The sequence below is a fragment of the Sciurus vulgaris genome, assembly GCF_902686455.1.
Source record: "Sciurus vulgaris genome assembly, chromosome: 4".
In the NCBI taxonomy this organism is placed as follows: domain Eukaryota; kingdom Metazoa; phylum Chordata; class Mammalia; order Rodentia; family Sciuridae; genus Sciurus; species Sciurus vulgaris.
Genome location: NC_136464.1, coordinates 158,032,839 through 158,055,861, shown reverse-complemented (window position 1 = coordinate 158,055,861; position 23,023 = coordinate 158,032,839). Strand labels below are relative to the sequence as shown.

Here is a 23,023-nt window from a genome sequence, read left to right as displayed (position 1 = left end):
AGGTCATTTCATACTGCTTAAGGGAAGCATAAATCAGCAAGATATAACAATCATAAACATCTATGCCCCAAACAGTGGCTCATCTATGTATGTCAAACAAATCCTTCTCAATTTCAGAAACCAAATAGACCACAACACAATAATACTAGGTGATTTTAACACGCCGCTCTCACCACTGGACAGATCTTCCAGACAAAAATTGAACAAAGAAACCATAGATCTCAATAACACAATCAATAATTTAGACTTAACGGACATTTATAGAATATACCATCCAACCAAGAGCAAATACACTTTCTTCTCAGCAGCACATGGATCCTTCTCTAAAATAGACCATATATTATGCCACAAAGCTAATGTTAGCAAATACAAGAAGATAGAGACACTAGCATGTATTCTATCAGATCATAATGGATTGAAGTTAGAAATAAATGAAAGAGTAAAACACAGAAACTATTCCAACATCTGGAGATTAAACAATATGCTATTATATGATGAATGGATAACAGAAGATATTAGGAAGGAAATTAAAAAATTCTTAGAGGTAAATGAGAACAAAGAAACATCATATCAAAATCTCTGGGACACTATGAAAGCAGTACTTAGAGGGAAATTTATTTCATGGAGCGCATTTAATAAAAGAAGTAAAACTCAACAAATAAACAACCTAACACTACAGCTCAAAGCCCTAAAAAAAGAAGAACAGAACAGCACCAAAAGTAGTAGAAGACAGGAAATAGTTAAACTCAGAGCTGAAATCAATGAAATTGAAACAAAAGAAACAATACAAAAAATTGACAAAATAAAGAGTTGGTTCTTCGAAAAAATAAACAAAATTGATAAACCTTTAGCCACACTAACAAAGAGAAGACGAGAGAAAACCCAAATCACTAAAATTCGGAATGAACAAGGAAATATCACAACAGACAGGATGGAAATACAAAACATAATGAGAAGCTATTTTGAAAATCTATACTCCAACAAAATAGAAAATTTCGAAGACATCAACAGGTTTCTAGAGACATATGAATTGCCTAAACTGAATGAGGAGGACATAAACAATTTAAATAGACCAATTTCAAGTACTGAAATAGAAGAAGTCATCAAAAGCCTACCAACAAAGAAAAGTCCGGGACCAGATGGGTTCTCAGCCGAGTTCTACAAAACCTTTAAGGAAGAGCTCATTCCAATACTTCTCAAAGTATTCCATAAAATAGAAGAGGAGGGAACCCTCCCAAACTCATTCTATGAAGCCAATATTACACTGATACCTAAACCAGACAGAGACTCATCAAGGAAAGAAAATTTCAGACCAATATCCTTAATGAACATCGACGCAAAAATTCTCAACAAAATTTTAGCAAATCACATACAAAAACATATTAAAAAGATAGTGTACCATGATCAAGTGGGTTTCAACCCAGGGATGCAAGGTTGGTTCAACATCAGGAAATCAATAAACGTAATTCACCATATTAATAGACTTAAAGTCAAGAATCACATGATTATTTCAATAGATGCAGAAAAAGCATTTGATAAAATACAGCACCCCTTCATGCTCAAAACACTAGAAAAAATAGGGATAGTGGGAACATTCCTTAACATTGTAAAGGCCATTTATGCTAAGCCCATGGCTAATATCATTCTAAATGGTGAAAAACTGAAAGCATTCCCCCTAAAAACTGGAACAAGGCAGGGATGCCCTCTTTCACCACTTCTACTCAACATCGTTCTTGAGACTCTGGCCAGAGCAATTAGACAAACCAAAGAAATTAAAGGGATACGAATTGGAAAAGAAGAACTCAAACTATCCCTGTTCGCTGATGACATGATTATATATTTAGAGGAACCTGGAAATTCCACCAGAAAACTCTTAGAACTCATAAGTGATTTCAGTAAAGTAGCAGGTTACAAGATCAATGCCCATAAATCCAACGCATTTTTATACATAAGTGATGAATCTTCAGAAAGAGAAATTAGGAAAACTACCCCATTCACAATAGCCTCGAAAAAAATAAAATACTTGGGAATCAATCTCACAAAAGAGGTGAAAGACCTCTACAATGAGAACTATACAACACTAAAGAAAGAAATTAAAGAACACCTTAGAAGATGGAAAGATCTTCCATGTTCTTGGATAGGAAGAATTAATATTGTCAAAATGGCCATACTACCTAAAGTGCTACACAAATTCAATGCAATTCCAATTAAAATCCCAATTGTGTACCTTACAGAAATAGAGCAAGCAATTATGAAATTCATCTGGAAGAATAAGAAACCCAGAATAGCTAAAGCAATCCTTAGCAGGAAGAGTGAAACAGGGGATATTGCAATACCAGATCTTCAACTCTACGACAAAGCAATAGTAACAAAAACGGCATGGTATTGGTACCAAAATAGAAAGGTAGATCAATGGTACAGAATAGAGGACACGGACACAAACCCAAATAAATACAATTTTCTTATACTAGACAAAGGGGCCAAAAATATGCAATGGAGAAAAGAGCCTCTTCAACAAATGGTGCTGGGAGAATTGGAAATCCATATGCAACAGAATGAAACTAAACCCATATCTCTCACCATGCACGAAACGAAACTCAAAATGGATTAAGGACCTCGGAATCAGACCAGAGACCCTGCAGATTATAGAAGAAAAAGTAGGTCCAAATCTTTACCTTGTTGGTCTAGGACCAGACTTCCTTAACAGGACTCCCATAGCACAAGAAATAAAAGCTAGAATCAACCACTGGGATAGATTCAAACTAAAAAGCTTTCTCTCAGCAAAGGAAACTATCAGCAATGCGAAGAAAGAGCCTACAGAGTGGGAGAATATCTTTGCCAATCATACTTCAGATAGAGCACTAATCTCCAGAATCTATAAAGAACTCAAAAAACTCTACTCCAAGAATTCAAATAGTCCAGTCAACAAATGGGCTAAGGAAATGAATAGACACTTCACAGAAGATCTACAAGCAATCAACAAACATATGGAAAAATGTTCAACATCTCTAGTAATAAGAGAAATGCAAATCGAAACCACCCTAAGATTCCATCTCACCCCAATTAGAATGGCGATTATCAAGAATACGAGCAACAACAGGTGTTGGCGAGGATGTGGGGAGAAAGGTACACTCATACACTGCTGGTGGGGCTGCAAATTAGTGCAGCCACTCTGGAAAGCAGTGTGGAGATTCCTTAGAAAACTTGGAATGGAACCACCATTTGACCCAGCTATCCCACTCCTTGGCCTATACCCAAAGGACTTAAAATCTGCATACTACAGAGATACAGCCACATCAATGTTCATAGCTGCTCAATTCACAATAGCCAGACTGTGGAACCAACCTAGATGCCCTTCAATTGATGAGTGGATAAAGAAACTGTGGTATATATATACAATGGAATATTACTCAGCCATAAAGAATGATAAAATTATGACATTTGCAGGCAAATGGATGAAATTGGAGAATATCATGCTAAGTGAGATAGGCCGATCTCAAAAAGCCAAAGGACGAATGATATCGCTGATAAGTGGAGGATGACACATAATGGGGGGAAGGGAAGGGTTAGAGTTAGGGTTAGGGAGGGGGGCAAGTATGGAGGAAGGAACTACTGTATAGAGGGTAAAGAGGGGTGGGAGGGGTGGGGGGAAGGGAAAAAATAACAGAATGAATCAAACAACATTGCTCTATGTAAATTTATGATTACACAAATGGTATGCCTTTACGCCATGTACAGAGAAACAACATGTATCCCATTTGTTTACAATAAAAAAAAAAAAAAAAGAACAATGGTATGATCTTATTAAGAATTTGGAGTAAGATCATTCTTAAAAATAAATGTAGAGGGGCTAGAGCTGTAGCTCAGTGGTAGAGAACTTGCCTTACATGTATTTTTAAATACATAAAACAATATTGTGTATATTTACAACTAAAAAATTAAATAACTGTAGAAATAGTAATTATATCTTAAAATGTTATGAATTCTGTTTTTCCTACCCTCCATCATGTGCCCTCTTCCCTATCTACTGAATCTTGCAACAACTCTGACATTTCCTTAACTGTATTTTAAAAATCAAAAACTGAGCCCACCATAGTGGTGCATACCTGTAATCCCAGTGGCTCTGGAGGCTGAGGCAGGAGGACTGAGTTCAAAGCCACCCTTAGCAACTTAGCAAGACTCTGTCTCTAAATAAAATATAAAAAAAGGGCTGGGGAGGGGCTGGGAAGGGGCTGAGGTTGTGGCTCAGTGGTAGAGCACTTGCCTACCATGCATGAGGCAGTGGGTTTGATTCTTAGCATCACATATAAATAAGTAAAATAAAGGTTGATCAACAACTTAAAAGATATTTAAAAATTTAAAATTTTTTTTTTTTTTTTAAAAAGAGCTGGGAATGTGGTTCAGTGGTTAATCACCCCTGGGTTCAATCCTCAGCAAATAATAATAATAATCTGACATCCAAACTGATGTTCCCATCTTAAGTGATTAATTTTATTGGGGCCCATGTTTCAATTAACAGTTTCATGTAACTGCAGGTAGGCTGATATCTATGGCCCCATGAACATTACACAGAACGACATTATATATAAAAAGCAATGGGGAAATGTCTCCATGGAAAACAAAAGATGAGAAAAAAAGACTTATGACTTTCATTAAGCTTGACATTAAAACATTAACCAAAATTATTTTGTCTTTTTAAAGAAATGGGTTTGGGTGGGCTTGTCTATACACTGCTCTGTAAAACTAATCCTACCAAATCTGTCAGTAAAAATGGGAATATCAATTTGATCGGATCATTTCAATAATTCATACAACATAGGTGAAAAACTCATGATAAAAAGGCATATATAGGGTTGGGGGTTGTGGCTCAGTGGTAGAGCACTTACTTGCCTAGCATGTGTGAGGCACTGGGTTTGATTCTCAGCACCACATATAAATAAATGAATAAAATGAAGGTCCATCAAAATCTAAATATATATATATATATATTTTTTTTTTTTTAAAAAGCCTTTAAAATTATCACTAATTATTTGGAGCTATTCCACATGTTAACTCCTATCTGTGCTATCAAACTTTACCCTTCTAGGTCTCTCACAATATTTCTAACTGCTACAAAAATTAGCTGGTTTATTTCTTTCCCTGCCCATGCCTAGTGTATATCAAGAGAAAAAAAAAAAAAAAATCATCAAAATGCAAACAAAATAACAGAACTCCAAGACTAAACCAACAGCTATTTCAGCTTCAACTCTAATATTCTCATCTCCCTTATTCTACCCAAAATCGTTGTTATACATTAAGAGGGTACTATCATTTGCAATGTTATGTACTTACACGAACATGACATGATGAAACCCACTGTTCTGCATATTTGATATAAACTAATAAAAAAGAAGGTACTATCATGTAATTATGAGGAAAAGCTTCAGAAAAGTGGTATCTTTGATTTGCAGTCAAATTTGCACATTAAAATTCTGCCAATTTCAAATTCTGCATTGTATTTAAAGATTTCTGTCTCCTGTGCTCTTCACAATAATCCCTGAGATACTACCAAAAAAACCCGGAAACCATAAAATTCAATTGCACTGTAAGTACCTTTAGTATTAATTAACCCACTACAGGCCTGTTGGAGCTAATGCAGGTTTGGTTCCAGACTACTGCAACACACAAATACTTTGGTTTCCCGGTATGTATAAAAGTTATGTTAATTATCATTTGAGCCTTTAACATGTCATAACCTTTATTGCTAAGGATAGTACTGACTCAACGTGGATAGCTACTAACTGATGAGGGAGATGGTGATTGGGGTGACTATATTAATTTCTTAAAATTAAAGAACGAAGTTTGTTTTATCAAGTGACTCTGCCTTTCATGAAACATTTCTCTGTAGAATGCAATGCAGTTTCATAGCATTTTACCCCCAGAAGTTCTTTCAAAATTGGAGTCAATCCTCCCAAACCCTAATTTTGCTTTATCAACTATTCTAAATCCTTTGTTGTCATTTCAACAATATTCACAGTATCTTCACCAGGAGTTGATTCCATCTCAAGAAATCATTTTCTTACTCCTAAGAAGGAACTTCTAAATCCGTAAGTTTTAACAGGAGATGGCAGCAATTCAGTCACATGATCAGGCTCCACTTCTAACTGTAGTTCTGTTGCTCTCTCCAGCACATCTGCACTTACTTTTTCCAGTGAAATATTGAACCCCTCAGTCATCCATGAGGATTGGCACCAACTTCTTCTAAACTCTTGTTAGTGTTGCTACTTTGATCTCCTCTCATGAATCACGAATGTTCTTAATGATACCTAGAATGGTAAATCCTTTCCAGAAGGTTTGCAGTTTACTTTGCTCAGATCCAGCAGAAAACTTACTATCTATGGCCACTATAGCCTTATGAAAGGTTTTTCTTCAATAGCTAAGACTTGAAAGCTTAAATTACTCCTTGATCCATGGACTACAGAATGGATTTCGTTAACAGTCATGAAAACAACATTAATCTCATTGTGAATCTCCAACAGAGCTCCTGGGTAACCAGGTACATTGTCAATCAGCAGGAAAATTTTGAAAGGAATCTTGTTTTGTTTTGTTTTTTCCTGAACAAGACTCAACTGTGAGCTTAAATTATTCAGTAAACCATATTATAAACAGATGTTCTGTCATCAAGTCTTCATTGTTCCACTGATAAACAGCAAAGGAAAAGAAGATTTAGAATTATTCTAAAGGACTCTAATATTTTCAAAATGGTGAATGAGCACTGGCTTCACCTGAAAAGTCACCAGTGGCAACAATTACTAATGAGTCACACAGTCCTTTGAAGTTTTGAAGCTAGTCATGGATTTTTCTCCAGCTATGGAAGTTCTAGATGGCATCTTCTTCCAATATAAAATGTTTCCTCTACACTGAAAACCTGCAGTGAAGTGTCACCAGTGTTGCTGCTTTCATGAATAATCTTACTGAGGTCTCTGGAAAACTTGCTGCAACTTCTACACCAGCATTTGCTACTTCATGTTGCACATCGATGCCATAGCAATGGATTCTTTCCTCAAACCTCATGAACCATACTCTGCTGGCTCTGAACTTTTCTTCTGCAGTGTCCTCATCTCTCTCAGTCTTCATAGAATTGAAGAGAGTTAGGGCCTTGCCTCTGGATTAGGTTTTGGCTTAAGAGAACCTTGTGTCTGGTTTGACCTTCTATCCAGACCACTAAAACTTTCTCCTTATCAGCAATAAGGCTGTTTCTCTTTCTTAGCACTCGTGTGTTCACTGAGGCTCACTGGCAAGAGGCCTAGCTTTCAGCCTATCTCAGTTTTCAACATACCTTCCTAAATGTAATCATTTTTAGCTTTTGAGATAAAGTGAGAGACCTGTAATTTTTACTTTAATATGAACACTTATAGAGGCCACTGTAGGGCTAACTGGCCTAGTTTCTACATTGTTGTCTCTCAGGGAATAAGAAGACCAGAGAAGAGAGATGAAAACAGCAGATTAGTTGAGCAGTCAGAACACATTTATGGATTAAATTCAATGACTTAATGGTGCAGTTTATGGTTCCACAAAACAATTAAAATAGAAACACCAAAGATCACTGATCACAGATCACCATAACAGATATAGTAATGAAAAGTTTGAAATATTGCAAGAATTACCAAAATGTGACACAGAGGCATGAAGTGAGCACATTTAGTTGGAAAAAATGCCACCAACAGACTTGCTTAATGAAAGGTTGCGAGAAACCTTCAATTCATAAAAAATGCAGTAGCTTCGAAATGAAATAAAATGAAGCACAATAAAACAAGGGATGCCTGTTTATCACCACAGCCACTTAAAGTTGGCACCAGAATTAATTTCTTGGGGTATTCATTCATGCATCAAATATGTATAAAAGGCAGAGAATGAAGCTCAGTGGTAAAATATTTGCCTAACATGCATAAGGCCCTGAGTTGGATCCCTACTATAGCACTACAACACACATACACACACACACACACACAGTATTTATTATCTGCTTAGCACTGAGCTAGACCCTAAGGATATAAAGATAAGATGACAAGCCCTAGTCCCGCAAAGCAAGAATAGTCCACGTTATTATAGGACAGCCATCAGATTCCTACCATCTTCCCTCCAGAAAGTGATAGTCAAAAATAGGTTTACTTTGTTTACTTTTATACTGCTACCACTAGCATGTATAAGGGGTACAATAAACATTCAATGCAAGTTTATATAAACAGTAAACAATATTTAAAACTTAAAAGCTAAATTTTAAGCAATATAAGAATATAAGAATACACAAGCCAGGGCAGAGGATATAGCTTGGTTGTAGAGCATTTGCCTAGCAAATGTGCGAGGCCCTGGGTTTAATCCCCAGAGCTACAAAAAAAAAAAAAAAAAAAAAAAAAAGGAAGAAAGAAAAAAACAGAATATACAAGTTAATTCTATCACTAATTCCAAACACTGAATTTATGTACTTGAAACTGTAGGTCATAAGTTAGAAAACCCAGGTAAAACCATCCTTAAAAATAATCTTATTGAAGGAACTCTGAAACTGGAGTTCATAGGTAGGTATCAGGGAATTTCTGAAAACTTCCAGAAATTTTTGGAAAGAATATATTATAGATGAATTAGATCTGAAAATTAAAAAGAAACAATGCTTCAGTGAAAGGCCCTCACTTTACAACATGAAGGAATTATATTAAAAGAGGAAATGTCTCACAAGTATAACCATTTCAACAAATGGGGTAAAAGCTGTGTATTTAAAAAAAAAAAAAAAAAGCTGTGTATTAATGTTCTAGAGCTCCCATGACAGAGGACCACAGACTGAGTAGCTTAAAAAACAGAAATTTGGGGCTGAGTTGTGGCTCAGCAGTAGAATACTTGCCTAGCACATGTGAGGCACTAGGTTTGATCCTCAGCACCACATACAAATAAATAAAATAAAGGTATTGCGTCCACTTACCAAAAAAAGCATACATTTCTGGAAGCTAAAAGTTCAAAATCAAGCTATCAGCAGGGTGGCTGTTTCAAAGTAGAGCTCCTCTCCTTGGCTTGTAGATGGCCATATTCCTCCAGTTATCTTCACATAACCATCCCTGTGTGTGTCGGTGTCCTAACCTCTTCCTAGAGGGATACCATTTACTAGATTAGGGCCCATCTATAAGATCTTATTTTACCTTTGCCCTGATTACCTAAAATAATGTTCAACTATGGTCACATTCTAGGTACCAGGTATTAGGACTTCAACATGAATTTAGGGTTGAATATAACTTGGCCCACTATACTGTCCTCTTTATCTCCCAAAATTCATGTCTTTTTTTAAATGCAAAATACATTCATTCTATCCTGACAGCCCCCAATGTCTTAACATCTAGCATCAAACTCTAAAGTCCAAAATCTCAATCAGGTATGGGAAGACTCAAGATATAATTCTTCCTGAGGTAAAATTCTCTAGCTATGAACCTGTGAAAACAGGTATGTATTCAAAATACAATGGTGGAATAAACACAGAATAGATATTCCCATTCTAAAATTTTGCAAGAAACTAAAAAGAACTATTGATAGACACCAAGCAGGTCTGAAACCTAAGAAGGCAAATTATTAGATTTCTAATTTTCTGAAATACAACAAGACTGAGAATTTTCCAAATCTTCAAGTACTGGTTCTTTTTTGTCTTAATAATATCTTCTTCAATTTATCTCACTTTTGTTATGTTATCATAAGTAGCAAGGAAAAACCAGGACACACTTTTAATACTTTCCTTAGAAATCTTGGTTACATATCTAAGTTCATCACTTACAAGTTTACCTATTTTCCACAAAATAGTAGAATACAAATTGACTAAGTTCTTTGTCACAGCCTAACAAAGACTGCCTTTCCTCCAGATTCCAGTAACATATTCCTCATTTACATTTGAGATCTCAACAGAACCACCTTTAACATTCCTGCTCCTACCAACATTTGTTCACGATGATGTTATTTCTAGGATAATAAAAGTTTTTTTCTATAGTTCTCCTCTTTTCTTCCTAAGCCCTCATCAGAACCACCTTCGACATCCCCATTTTGACCATCTTCAAGGCCATCAAGACTTTTCTGATATTATCTATCCTGGCCCCAATCCATTCCTCTTTCTAAAGCCATCTCCATAATATTCCATATTGGTTACAGCACACATACACACACATATCACTTTTCAATACCAAAATCTGTAACTTGCTAAGGCTGTGTCACTTTTGTTGCTATAACAAAATATCTAAGACTAGGTTGTTTTTTGGGTATTTGTGGGGGGGGCGGGGTACTGGGAATTGAACTCAGGGCACTCAGCCACTAAGCGACATCCCCAGCCCTATTTTGTATTTTATTTAGAGACAGGGTCTCCCTGAGTTGCTTAACACCTCGCTTTTGCTGAGGATGGTTTTGAACTAGCGATCCTCCTGCCTCAGCCTCTGGAGCCACTGGGATTACAGGCATATGTCACCATGCCCAGCAAGATTGGGTAATTTATAAAGAATTTAAGTTTATTTAGCTCACAGTTCTGGAGGCTGGGAAGTTCAAGAGCATGGCACCAGCACCTACCTGACATCTGAGAAAGCCTTTTTGCTTCATAATAACATGGGACAACACATGGCAAGACAGAGCGAGTGTCATTATTGCCATAGGGGCCCTGCTCCATAATTTTACCTAATCCTAGATACCTCCTCCCAAAGGCCCCACTGCCAAACCATTGATATAAATTTGGGGAGCCCACTTCCAACACAAATATTTAGGGGTAACACATTCAAACCACAGTAGAATGCCATAACAAACTATCCAGACTAGGTGGCTTAAACAACAGAAATTTATTTTCTCACACTTCTGAAGGCTTGAAGTCCAAGATGGTGTTGGCAGGGTTAGTTCCTTCTGAAGTCCCTCTCCTTGGTTTGCAGATGGCCATCTTTCTCTGGTGTCTTCACAGGGTCATCCATTTGTATAAGTCTGTGTCGTAAGTCTCCTCCTCTTATGAGGATATCGCTCATATTGATTGGGGCCCACCCATATGATCTCATTTTACCTTGATTACCTCTTTAGGATACTACCTCCAAATATGGTCACAACCTAGGCACTAGAAGTTCAGAGTTGAATATACAAACTTAAGAGGACACAATTCAGCCCACAACAAGTTAGAACAACTTGTACTGATTTATTGAATGAAAATTGAATAGCATTCTTTCCCAGACACAGTAAGCAAAAGAGGTACAATTTCTGACTTACAGAACTTAAATATAATGTAGGGAAATAATCGTATACAAATGAATAGAGAAAAAAATCCATGAGAGCATATAAGGTTTATTTAAGACTCATCAATCCTGTTATGTCCAAAAAGACTTCATTGAAGTTCCCAAATCTGAAGAATGAGTATGGAAAGGTGTATGCACATAGAATTTTCCAGAAAAAGGGAAGAGTATAGCACATTTAAGGAATTGTAAGATGGCCAGAAGAGCTGGAATATAGAAAGCGAGAAGAGTATAATATGAGGTTGGTTAGAAAAGGAGGGTGTTATTGCTCAGATATTAAATATCATGATTATTGGTCTTTATCCTAATAGCAATGTGAAGCAACTAAGTCTTTAAGCACGACTACATTTTTCACTTTAAAAAGAATCCCTCTGACAGAGAGGGGGTACAAAGGGCTTTTAAGGTGCTGGCAATGTTCTATTTCTTGACCTGGGTACTGGGTTACATGGATATGTTTACTTTGTGAAAATCTAATGAATGATGACTCTAAAAAAAAAAAAAAAAAAAAAAAAAGACAGATTCAAGAGATATTCATGTGGCAAAATCCAAGAATCCATATGGATTGAATATGAAAGGGGAAAGGAAGCATCCAAGAAGAACTTCTGGTTTCTGACACCTAGAAATTCAAAGGCAGATTCATACACTGTACCAGGAAATCCTGAAGACACAAATGTAGAAATCACAGGTTTATAGGAGCCTTTCAGGATTAAAAAGGGAAATATCAAATAGACAAATAAGTATATAAACAGAGTTCTGAGGAAAGGACTAGGAAGAAAATATATTTGGGGGTCAATACTGTTCACAGAAACAGTGGGTATAAAATCATTCAACCAGTATTTAATGAGAGCCCAGGATAATCCAACTAGGTATTACCTAGTTGTGGCCCACAGCTAGGAACAAAACAAACAAGTTCTTGTGGATCTTATATTCTAGCTTAGGAAGACTGCTAACAAAAACAGTAATGAAGAAAAAACTTCAAACACTAGTAAGTACTGTGATGACCACAGGACAAGGCAAGAGTGAAACAGTGGGGATAACTTGACTGGAACAATTAGGGAAGGTGACATTTCAGGTAAGACCTAAATGTTGAGAAAGTGATAGGCACAGAAGAATAGGTAAGAATTATAAGGGGTGGGGGGGAAACTAAGTAGTGCTTAAAGCAAGGACAAGCCAAGCATGAGAGAAGAACAGACAAAAAGACCAATACAGATAGGATGTAGTAAAAGAACTGGTAAAAGACAGGACCAGGAAAGAAGCCAAATACCACATTATATAGCTTTAACTAGGGTGTGACTGAATTTATACACATATTTTTTCTTAATTTTGAATTATATACTATATTAATCACTCTGGATTAAAATTAAAGGTTGATGGAAAGAACTGGGGATTGAAGTTAACCAAATTATGTTACATGTATAAATATATTGCAATACATTCCAATTTTACATATAACTACAATGTACCAATTTTTAAAAAATCAATAAATATTAGAAAGATGACCAATAGAGTAGAGGAAGGGGATTAGGGAAAGGAAAGAGAAAAAAAAAAAAGTACTAGGAATTGAAATGGAGAAAAGTACGTTTTATATATGCATTTATGAATATGTCAAAATGAACCCCATTATTATAATTAACTACAATGCACTAAACAATAAAAAACTTAAAGATTGGCAAAGATGAAAGTGGGGAAGATTACTACGTCCAAGTGAGAAATGATGAGATCACATCGGGAAAGCCACAAGTAAGACAGATAATTTTCTAGAACAAACTTAAGGAACTCTTCAGAATCAAAGACTGAGAGAAGAAGGCAACAAAGGAGACTAAGAAACAGCCAAGGAAACCTAAGGACAAACTTCTATCCTATAAATTAAAGGTATCATAAAGACATACTCAATTTTCAGGCTGGAGTTGTAGCTCAGTGATAGAACACTTGCTGGCATATGTGAGGTCCTGGGTTTGATTCTCAGCACCGCATATACGTAAATAAATAAAATAAAAAGATACATTGACAACTAAAAAATATTTTTAAAAAAGATATATTTAATTTCCATTGGAATTTCTTTTCTATCTTTAAAGAAAATCTAAATTAAAAAAGAGGAGGCTGGGGATATAGCTCAGTGCCTAGCAAGGGTGAAGCCCTGGGTTCAATACCCCAACGCTGCAAGAAAAAAAAAATGAAGAAAACAAGAAGAAATGACTGTGGTTTAAAGATAATGTGCGGTGCAATGGAATAGTAGAAGTACATGTGACCTAGATTTGTATCCCAGTTGCTGCATCAGTTACTAGAGAAATTATGTTAGGTAAATTGTTTAACCTAAATTTTTTTTTCTTTATAAAATTCTTAAAATATGTCAGGCACGGTGGTGCACACCTGTAATCCCAGCAACTCAGGAAACTGAGGCAGGAGGACTGTAAATTTGAAGTCAGCCTCAGCAACTTAGAAAGGCCCTAAGTGACTTAGCAAGACTGTTTAAAAATTTAAAAAATAATAAGGGATAGGGATGCAGCTTATGGTAAAGTGTCCCAGGGTCAAATTCCCAGTACCAAAACAAACAAACAAACAAAAAAAATCTTAAAGAATTGTGAAAATTTAGAGACTATAATAATTGCACTTATATTATGGCTTAGCACTAGGATTAAATTGACAGCAGTAATTTAAATGAATGTAAATTAAGGCTTGTTACTATAAAATTCCTATTGTTTGTTGCAGCATCACCACAGAATATGAAGTTTAACTCAAATAGATATTAGCTTTCCTTGAAAATCATTCAGCTTTTGAAGGTCAACCTCTAATCATGGCTTAATTGTGAATTCTAAAACAATAAATTTCCAACCACTACTTATCAATTAAAGTCTATCATCATGATAATATACTGTAAAAAAAAATGTATTGTAAATCCATACATCCAAGCATTATGCCAAGTTTATGGGCTTCCCAACCAGTATCACAATGATAGATTTTTTAAAAATCTATCATTTTCATATTGAAATTCTACTAATTCACAGGGTCAAGAAACTATAGAGCTATGGCTTATGAACTAAACTTGGTTAAATAAGGTTCATAAGGAAAAGTCTTGTCAATCACTTACCATCCCCCATCATCTTCACTGAAAATGCTATGAAGCTACAGCAAGACTGCTAAGCAGAAAATGGATAGAAAAAGAAAATACATATACAGGAAAAGACTATGACAGAAAAGGAAACATGATTTCTAATACTATTAAATAAGACAAAAAAGAAAAGGGGGGGGGGCAAGTCCCATAATCCCTTTCCAAATAAATTTTTTTTTGCTATACTTTGGGAAGGAAAAAAAGGGGAGAAAAAAGTTCAGAATTACAAGAGGTGGTAACAAAGCTGTATAATGATTCCAAAAATTGCCAATTGCAGATGAACTACCCACAAGGGTAAAACTAAAAACTAATTTTACATGTCTCATATCAAACAGCTGAAACTACAATAAAAAAAAATTCAAATAATAAAGTGTTTAAATGGACTCTACTAAAGTAAACACAATTTTAACCACGAAAAAACACATTATTCTTTTTTTCCTTAATTACTAACAAAGTTAAGGGCCAAACAGTCTAGTAGCTCCTCTCAAAATTTCTCAATCTTCCCATTAGTTCAAAAAACACGGTTTAACAAAAAGCAAGAAAAGGAAATAGTAACAATTGGACCAACACTCACAAGAAGTCTTCAGTCACTCACCAAAGCAAATATGAAGTTTATTAATGTGACTGTGTCTAGTTCTAAGATTAGGGGGACTACACTATGGCTATGTCCATGTTACATAAAAGGTTGTATTTTATCCCAGGGGCTCAGGAGGCCAAGGTAGGAGGATTCCAAGTTCAAGGCCATCCTCAGCAATTTAGAAAAGCCTTCAGCAACTTAGTGAGACCCTGTATCAAATTTAAAAAAAAAGGTCTGGGGATGTAACTCAGTGGTTAAGCACCCCTGGGTTCAATTCCTGGTACCAAAAAGAGATTCTAATTTTATTTCTATTTTATTCATACTTAAGACAGCTTACTGAAGTTAACAAATTCTGAAAGATGGATTATGATGTACACAATGGCAGTTATCATACCTGGAATGTGACAGGAATATCATTGATAGAGCAAAATTTGTTGGAAGAAAAAGATTATTTATAATATAAGTGATTAAAATTTCTATTAAATGTATAAAAAATCAGTTAAAACTTTCCAACATACAGGCTTTTAGAATTATGAGAAAACTATTGTTGCAGGTCTCTTTTTCAAAGAGTTATTTGTGCTGCTCCTTCCTCTTGCTCTTGTGCATTATCTGACAAGTGACAGAATTTCCATAGAAGAGATTTAAAATTTCTGCTTACCTTGTGAATATTCTCTTACAAAAATGATGCTATTCACAAGAGTAAGATAATGGGGTATTAACTAGTCTTTCTTTTATAAGTCTTCTAAACTTAGTTCCAGAAAATAATCATTAAACTTTCCAAGGTTTGCTCTGACATTTGCAAACCAAGCAAAAGTGAAACTTCCTTAGGCTTAAAATGTTTGGTAATTGAAATCAACAAAACTGAATTAATCTGAATACTAAAAAAAAGAATAAAAAGACAAGATAACCACTAGTCCCTCCTATTTTAGGATCTATTTCAACAAACTTAATACAACTTTTTACCATTCTGAAGATGGTTTAAGGAAAAAATCTGGTATGTGTACAGGAAACCAACTGTTTCAATAGGACCTTAATTTAAACAAACAAACAAAAAAAGTAGTATGCAATCTTATTTAATTTGTAAAGAGAAAAAACACCAACACCAAATGAAATACTTGCTCCCTTAATATAATCTCTCCTTCCCAGTAAACTTACAAAAATACAGGTAACAATTTTAATGGAAAAAATTTTATTCACAAATTGTAACCTCCTAAAACTTACCTCTAAAATCCACTAACTCAATCTACTCCTTATACTGTCACCAAAGAAAGGTCACTATACCAAAACTTATATCTTGTTATGACTAGATTAAGAAGATACTCTATGTGGATTGCAGATATAAACGGTCACAAAAACACAACTCAGCCCTTATGAGTCGCTGCATTCATGTCAGAAGACTTCAATAATTTCAATAGACTGACGAATCTATCTAGTCAAGGCATTAGTACATTAACAACTACACTTCTTCAACATTTTCCAAAGAGAGAACCTGTTTCAGAGATGACATCTCTGCAGTAAAAAAATTTTGAGTAAAGTCAAAACAAACCTTTCATATCCTTTGAAATCAACAACTCTTCCAAAACTTATCCATATACAAACAAAAGTGGAAAATTCAATAACCTATATTAATTAGATAACAGATAAGCAAACTTGAAACACTCAAATCTTATCACGACAACAAAAAAATACAACCCAATTGTTTGTAAATAATCTTACTTTTAATAAAAGCAGACAAAATATAAAAAGCTAACATTTTCTTTTAGAAAAGTTAATACTGAATATAAAGATTACCTATTTTAAAAAGTTACTAGAAATTCAACTTATCACATGAGTATTTTTATGAACAAAATTATAACATATAGAAAACTATAAATTTGTTTATCAAAAAGATAAAGGTATTTTTACACTAAGCCTATGAAAAAACAACTAAATACAACAATCTCACTGAACAAACAAGAAGTTATGTGATACTTCTTAGTTAAATATGATCACTAATGCCTACTTTATTCTTTTGTGATGGAGATCAAGTTAGAAGAAGGTGTAGCAGTGGGGGCATTAAGACCACATCAGAGTAGAAGAAAAAATTTTGATGAAGGTCTTACAACAGCAATTTTAGTACCTTCCGCTGCATACTTATCCCTCCATTCTCTTACTGCTTTAAAAAAAAAAAAAAAAAATCAGTCACAATGCTTAGAGGAACTATTCATTTCCTCTTTGTGTTTAAGGAAAAAAAGAAAGAAAAAAAAGGAGGTGCTTTTTTAGGGCACTTGCCTAGCACATGTGAGGCATGGGGTTTGATCCTCGATATCTCAAAAAAAAATAAATAAATAAAATAAAGGTATTATGTTCATCTCAACTCAATTTTTTTTAAATAAAGTTTTTCAGAATGTTAAACTTCCCTGCCTCAATAAGCATTTATGATTTCTAAAAATTGACTGGAACTGATAAAAGATATCTGGATGATTACTCTTTAGTACTAGGAGATGAAGTTGAATCTGTTATAAAATCTAGAAATTAATTTTTAAACTTAATATCTAACATAAGTATGTTTCCTCATAATCTTTTTCTCCCCAAGGCAATCTACTTTCTGCAACTATACATTTACAGTATTATTCCTAAATAAATTTTTTAAAAGACACATAAAGGGACACATAGAATATCTAACAGTTGCTTCATCTGTCCCCAAATTCAATCCTTTTGTATGATTTTCAAATTGTGCTAATTTACATAATCAAAAAGTCCAAATACCAATAAATATTACTCTAAAAGAATATATTGAAACAACGGGTAAAGGTGATGTATATATGTATATGTGAATATATATACAAATAACAAAACATGAGTTAGCACATTCCTATTTTATCATAGTAAGATAAACAAATATATACAAACATACACATATGCTAAATAAGATAAAGCAAGGTAATAATCATTCAAATGTAAGCAGCACTGAAATGTACACACAAATTCTTATTTTACTGAAGGCAATGTAATAAAGACCTTGCTGAGAGTACTTATACCTAGTTTTCAGTCTCACTACTTAAAAGTAATATAAAGATATGTGAGAACATTTAAAGTTGAAAAGAACAACAAAAGATTTTTAAAAACGCATGAAGAAAGATTACGGTATTCAGGATGGGCTGTCTGCAATAAATTTAAGGGCCACGAAGTAAATGTAAAACATATACAGGATAGTAATGGTAATTTTGAAAACTGCACTGTAATCAGATGGAATTTTTCCTAAAAAAAGTAAATTAAAGATTAAAAAATACTTTCTAAAAAATACTGCAAAATAAGGCAATAAAAGAACTGAGAGTGCTTCTTTCCTTGTTCTGCAAAGAGAAATAATTATGTAGACTAAAAAAAAGTCTGTTTAAAAGCAAGGATGAATTACAAGACCTCTGAAATGAAGTACATCTCCGTTTTTAATTTTTTAGTGAAGGAACATTGAAAGTTCAGCTGACTCTACAGAAAACATCAGAACTAGGAGAAATATAACACTGTACAGAACAAACCTTCTTATGACAAATGCTAAGCAACTGTCCAGAATACTTTTTATATTACAATTATACTGAATTAAATTGAACAAAGATAAGTAAAACATTACTGGAATCACCTGAGAAGCTTTTCCTAACTACATAGTGACTTGTCTCTGTATTCCTTCCAGAACTGGCAAGTGTGCCAGGGCAGAGAGATGGCTTGAGAGGGTTGCTGACTATGTATGTATGATGTGAGGAATATTCACATACTATGTATATAATGGGGAAAATGCCCTAGGTGATTGACACATTTACTATCTAGCACTTGCTTGGGAATTTTATTGGAACAAGTAGTATGCTAATTATAGTTTAGAAATATTTTGGTCATGTACATTAATTACCTGAAATATAATTCTATCTGTATAAACAGGGGAATCAACTAAGGTGCCCTATAATAAATTGGTATTTCTTGCATATTTAAGAGTGAAGGAAAAATACTAAAATTTTATGAAAAGTTAGACTTAGTTATGAATAATAAAAAAATTTTATATGTTCCAACATATGAAACAGATAAAATAAGCTTAAAATTCACTTGTAGAAAAAAATTCTACATCCTATCCACTCTATTACTCAAGGGTTTTCATAATAACCAAAGGTATTGCCACAAAAGATTATAAAAAGATTTAAAATACAATTTTATATAATTTTTATTTGTACTTTAGAATTTAAACAACTTGCTGGGAACAACCCTTGCGAGGCACCACAGTCTTTTTATTTGAAACTATTTAAACTTCAAGATAGGCTCACTAATTTTTTTTCAAGAGCAAGCAACAAATGTTAGCTGAAAATAGCCAACTTAATGATTATTTGTAACAAAGACTTCATTATGTGAGCCTAAAGAGCCTCCCCACCTCTGCCTCCCCTGTGGAGGAGGGGGTCTTTGTGTGCTTTTCTGTGACGGTTCCACTGAATTCATTACAATAGAGATGGACATTTGATATTCATAACGATCCAACATCTGAGCAATCTTCTTTCGAGACACACCATGTTTATTCCTCCTACCAAAAAAGAAAAAGATTTTAAGTCTTTTATTTTAGAATGTATATGCTTAGAAATTACACTATTTTAGAGACAAAGAAAACATTCTAAATAGCATTATGCAAATAAATACTAAGAGGTATATTTCATTTACTAACATTTTATACAAAAAGATTTATATTGGCTGTCTCACAGTGACATGTTAGATGATTACACCTTCTTCACACAGAACTACCTATTAACCAAGCATGGTGGTGCTTGCCTATAATCCCAGCAAACTCAGGAACCTGAGGCAGGAGGAACCCAAGTTGGAGGCCAGACTTAATGTAGCAAGACCCTGTCTTAAAATAAAAAGGACTGGGACTCAGTGGTAAAGTGCCATTGGGTTCAATCAAAAATACCTTAAAAAACAAACAAACAAACAAACAAAAAAACAACAACTAAAACCCCAACTACCCATTCAGTAAACCCAATGAGTATATATTCCCCACCTTAAAATTTTTTTGTTGTAGATGGACACAATATCTTTATTTATTACTTTTGTGTGGTGCTGAGGATCGAACCCAGTACCTCACACATACGAGGTAAGCACTTAACCACTGAGCTACAGCCCCAGTTCTATATCCTCCCTTTTAATAACAAAATCAAAGATTATCTTAAAAAATAGAATCAGTGCTGAAATATATGCTCAGTGGTAAAGCAAATGCCTATATGTGAGACTGATTCAATCCATCCACAGCACAGCCAAGAAGTTAGAAGAAAAAAAAAAGAACCAAGGATTATGAGGTAACAGTGATAGAGCGTGTGCCTGGGTGAGGCACTGGGTTTAATCCTCAGTACCACATAAAAATGAACAAAATAAAATAAAGGTATTATGTCCATCTAATAAAATATTTTTTAAAATTATGAGGTAAGTGTTTTGAGTATTACAGAAAAACTGAATGGACTTTTAGGATTCACAAAAACTTTTAGGACAGTTCCTATTACATTTTTTAAATTTATTATTATCAATACCATATTATAAGAGACAATTTGGCATTTTACAAACAAAACGTTGGGTGAAAGAAACGAGACAATGAATAGATACTGTATTATTCTAGTTTGAAAAAAGGCAAAATTAAACTACTATATTAAGGTAAAGCTATTATAACGAAACTTTAAAAGAAAAGTCAAGGAAGTGACTATGATTACCAAATCAAAAAAGCTGTTAGCTTTAGGAAATGAAAGGTAATTGCGACTGGAAAGAGGAATGCAAAGAGCTTCTGAGGCACTAGTAATGCTCTCATGACAAGGATGATGGCTAAATTCGTATTTGTTTATAAGAACTTGGTTAAGTTATATATTTATATTTTATGTACTTTTCTTTATGTGAGTTTATGACAACAAAAGTTTGTTTAAAATTATTCTTGACTGTCAAAGAACTTTGGACAATTTACTTTACCCTCAGTTTTCTGTAACTTGACTTGGATGTGGAAACACTCAAACATATTTTACTTTTAATACTATAAGTTCTCGATTCCTAATGCTTTTTCATTTTTCCTATAAAATGGTCACAAAAGAAATAATTACTTTTCAAATCTGATATTTATACTCAAGACATAAGAAAGCAAAAAAGAGAATGTAGAAGGAAAAAATGTAATAGATCCAAGGGTGAAAATTGGCAAGATATGACTAAACCTACAAGGTACCAAAATTATTGATTTACTTCTATATAATTTTATTCAATTATTTCAAAAGTCAAATTATGCTAGCTATTAGTTAAACTGGCTTTTTTATGTAAAGTCATACATAAAGTGCTGGGGATCAAACCCAGGGCCTTGTGCATGCAAGGCAAGCACTCTACCAACTTAGCTATCTCCCCAGCCCAAATTGTATTATGAAATTAAGAAATTTCAATAATCCCAATAATTATAATAATTTACAATTTACACATTCACTTATTCAGCATCAATCAAGAAGTTTTAAAATATCTGTATCTTCTACCTCAAGTGTGATACACACACAGTTAGGTAGGAAAAATGCCAGATATTAATACAACTCATAAAACTCAGAAAAGTTGCCAAAGGAATAAAATGCAAGGGGCAAAGAATTAATTAGTCACATCCCCAACAAAGAAAAACAGCTTGAAGACTAGGTATATGCATTATTTTCTCTTCCTAAAACCCAAAAAAGTCTGAATTCCAAGACATACTAATTATAAGGAACTTGGTATGGGATTAGAGACCTATAGTAGTAAAGGTGGAAAAGAAGGAACAAGTGGAAATCACAGGGTAAAAAAGTGATGATGGGGCCTCAAACGTGAAGCTGTAGGTGGAAAGACAAGACAGAATTAACCTAGCTAAAAACCAGAGGAAAAAGTCCTAATTTTATCCTCAAAGTTTCCTGGACCTGAAATAGCATTTAATAAACTGAAATCATGTAGGAATTCACTTCAAGAAAAAGCAACACATTTAGCAATGAAAATTTAATAAAATTCAGTAAGACAAAGTTCCTCAAAAACCTTAAGTCAATGTTTCTCTTAACAGAAAAAAAAAGCTGTGGTCTCTATTTACGAGTAACAAAGATGACAAGTAAAAATGCTACGAAAGAAACTGACCAATGTAAAGGCAAAAGGAAAGAAAAAAGATAAAGATTCAATAAAAATTCGAGTGCCTTACTTTTCTAATTCTTCAGGATCAAATTTCCACCAAGTTTCAGGTTCATGAAACTCTACTCTGTATCCTTTTCCTATGGCCTACAAAAAGGAAAGGAAGAAAACAAAACCCAGAGAATAGTTCTTAAAGTAAAAAAGAAAGCAGACAGATAAAAATTTCATTTAGATAATACCTCTAAATTTGCTCAACCAAGAAAAATGCTACTTTGTAAAATAATATGGTTTATAAAAATTTAAGACTCAACTGGACCAATTCCAAATATCATCCTCAGGTCTGGGAAAACAAACAAGACAAGCATATTCCTTCATAAGCAAAATTCCCAATTTCTTAAAAACTAAGCAAGCTAACAAACCTCTTTAGAACACAAAGACAAATATTTTAATAATAAAGATCAATTATATTTCAGAATATGAAAAACTGACAAGAATAAAAAAATTAAAACTCTCTCATATCTCATATTTACCATTTCCACATAAGGTTTCATCTCCCAAGCTTGTGTATTAGTGTTGTCTATTATAACTGGAGATCTCCCCTGATCAATAGCTTGTTTTGCTGAAATAAAAAATAAATTTGAAATAAATAAATAAATATTAGGTTAAAATACATAAATAAAAAAAAATTTAAATTCTCATTAAGAAAAAATACTATATCTCTGTATTTAGAAGCAAAATGCACAATTTCTCAAGCCACTGCCATGAAAAAGCAAGGACTCCACTAAATTAAAAGGGAATTAAGAGACATAACCACATGCCAAGTGTGTTCTCTGGACTAGATGCTGGTTTTGACAAACTGGCTGTAAAAAACATTTTGAGGATATTTTGTTAACTTAGAGCTAATGAAGCCTTCAGTCCAGAGCTAACTTTCATTTGCAGGAAATATAGAAGGTAAAGGAACATGATACA

The 23,023-nt window shown here is 34.0% G+C and overlaps 1 protein-coding gene across 7 annotated transcripts in view; it reads right to left on the bottom strand.

Moving 5' to 3' along the window:
- Window positions 1-23,023, bottom strand: part of N4BP2L2 (NEDD4 binding protein 2 like 2) — a 91,427-nt gene that overhangs the window by 53,541 nt on the left and 14,863 nt on the right. For 4 of the 7 annotated variants that reach the window (XM_079137256.1, XM_079137261.1, XM_079137260.1 and 1 more), the window contains 3 exons: window positions 22,585-22,673; window positions 22,125-22,201; window positions 19,341-19,487 (listed from right to left, as the gene is read on the bottom strand). In XM_079137256.1, the coding sequence (XP_078993382.1) occupies window positions 19,341-19,487; window positions 22,125-22,201; window positions 22,585-22,673 (313 nt within the window). Of the gene's footprint in view, window positions 1-19,340; window positions 19,488-22,124; window positions 22,202-22,584; window positions 22,674-23,023 lie in introns of those variants that run through there. The other 3 variants (XM_079137259.1, XM_079137258.1, XM_079137262.1) reach the window with 2 other exon arrangements.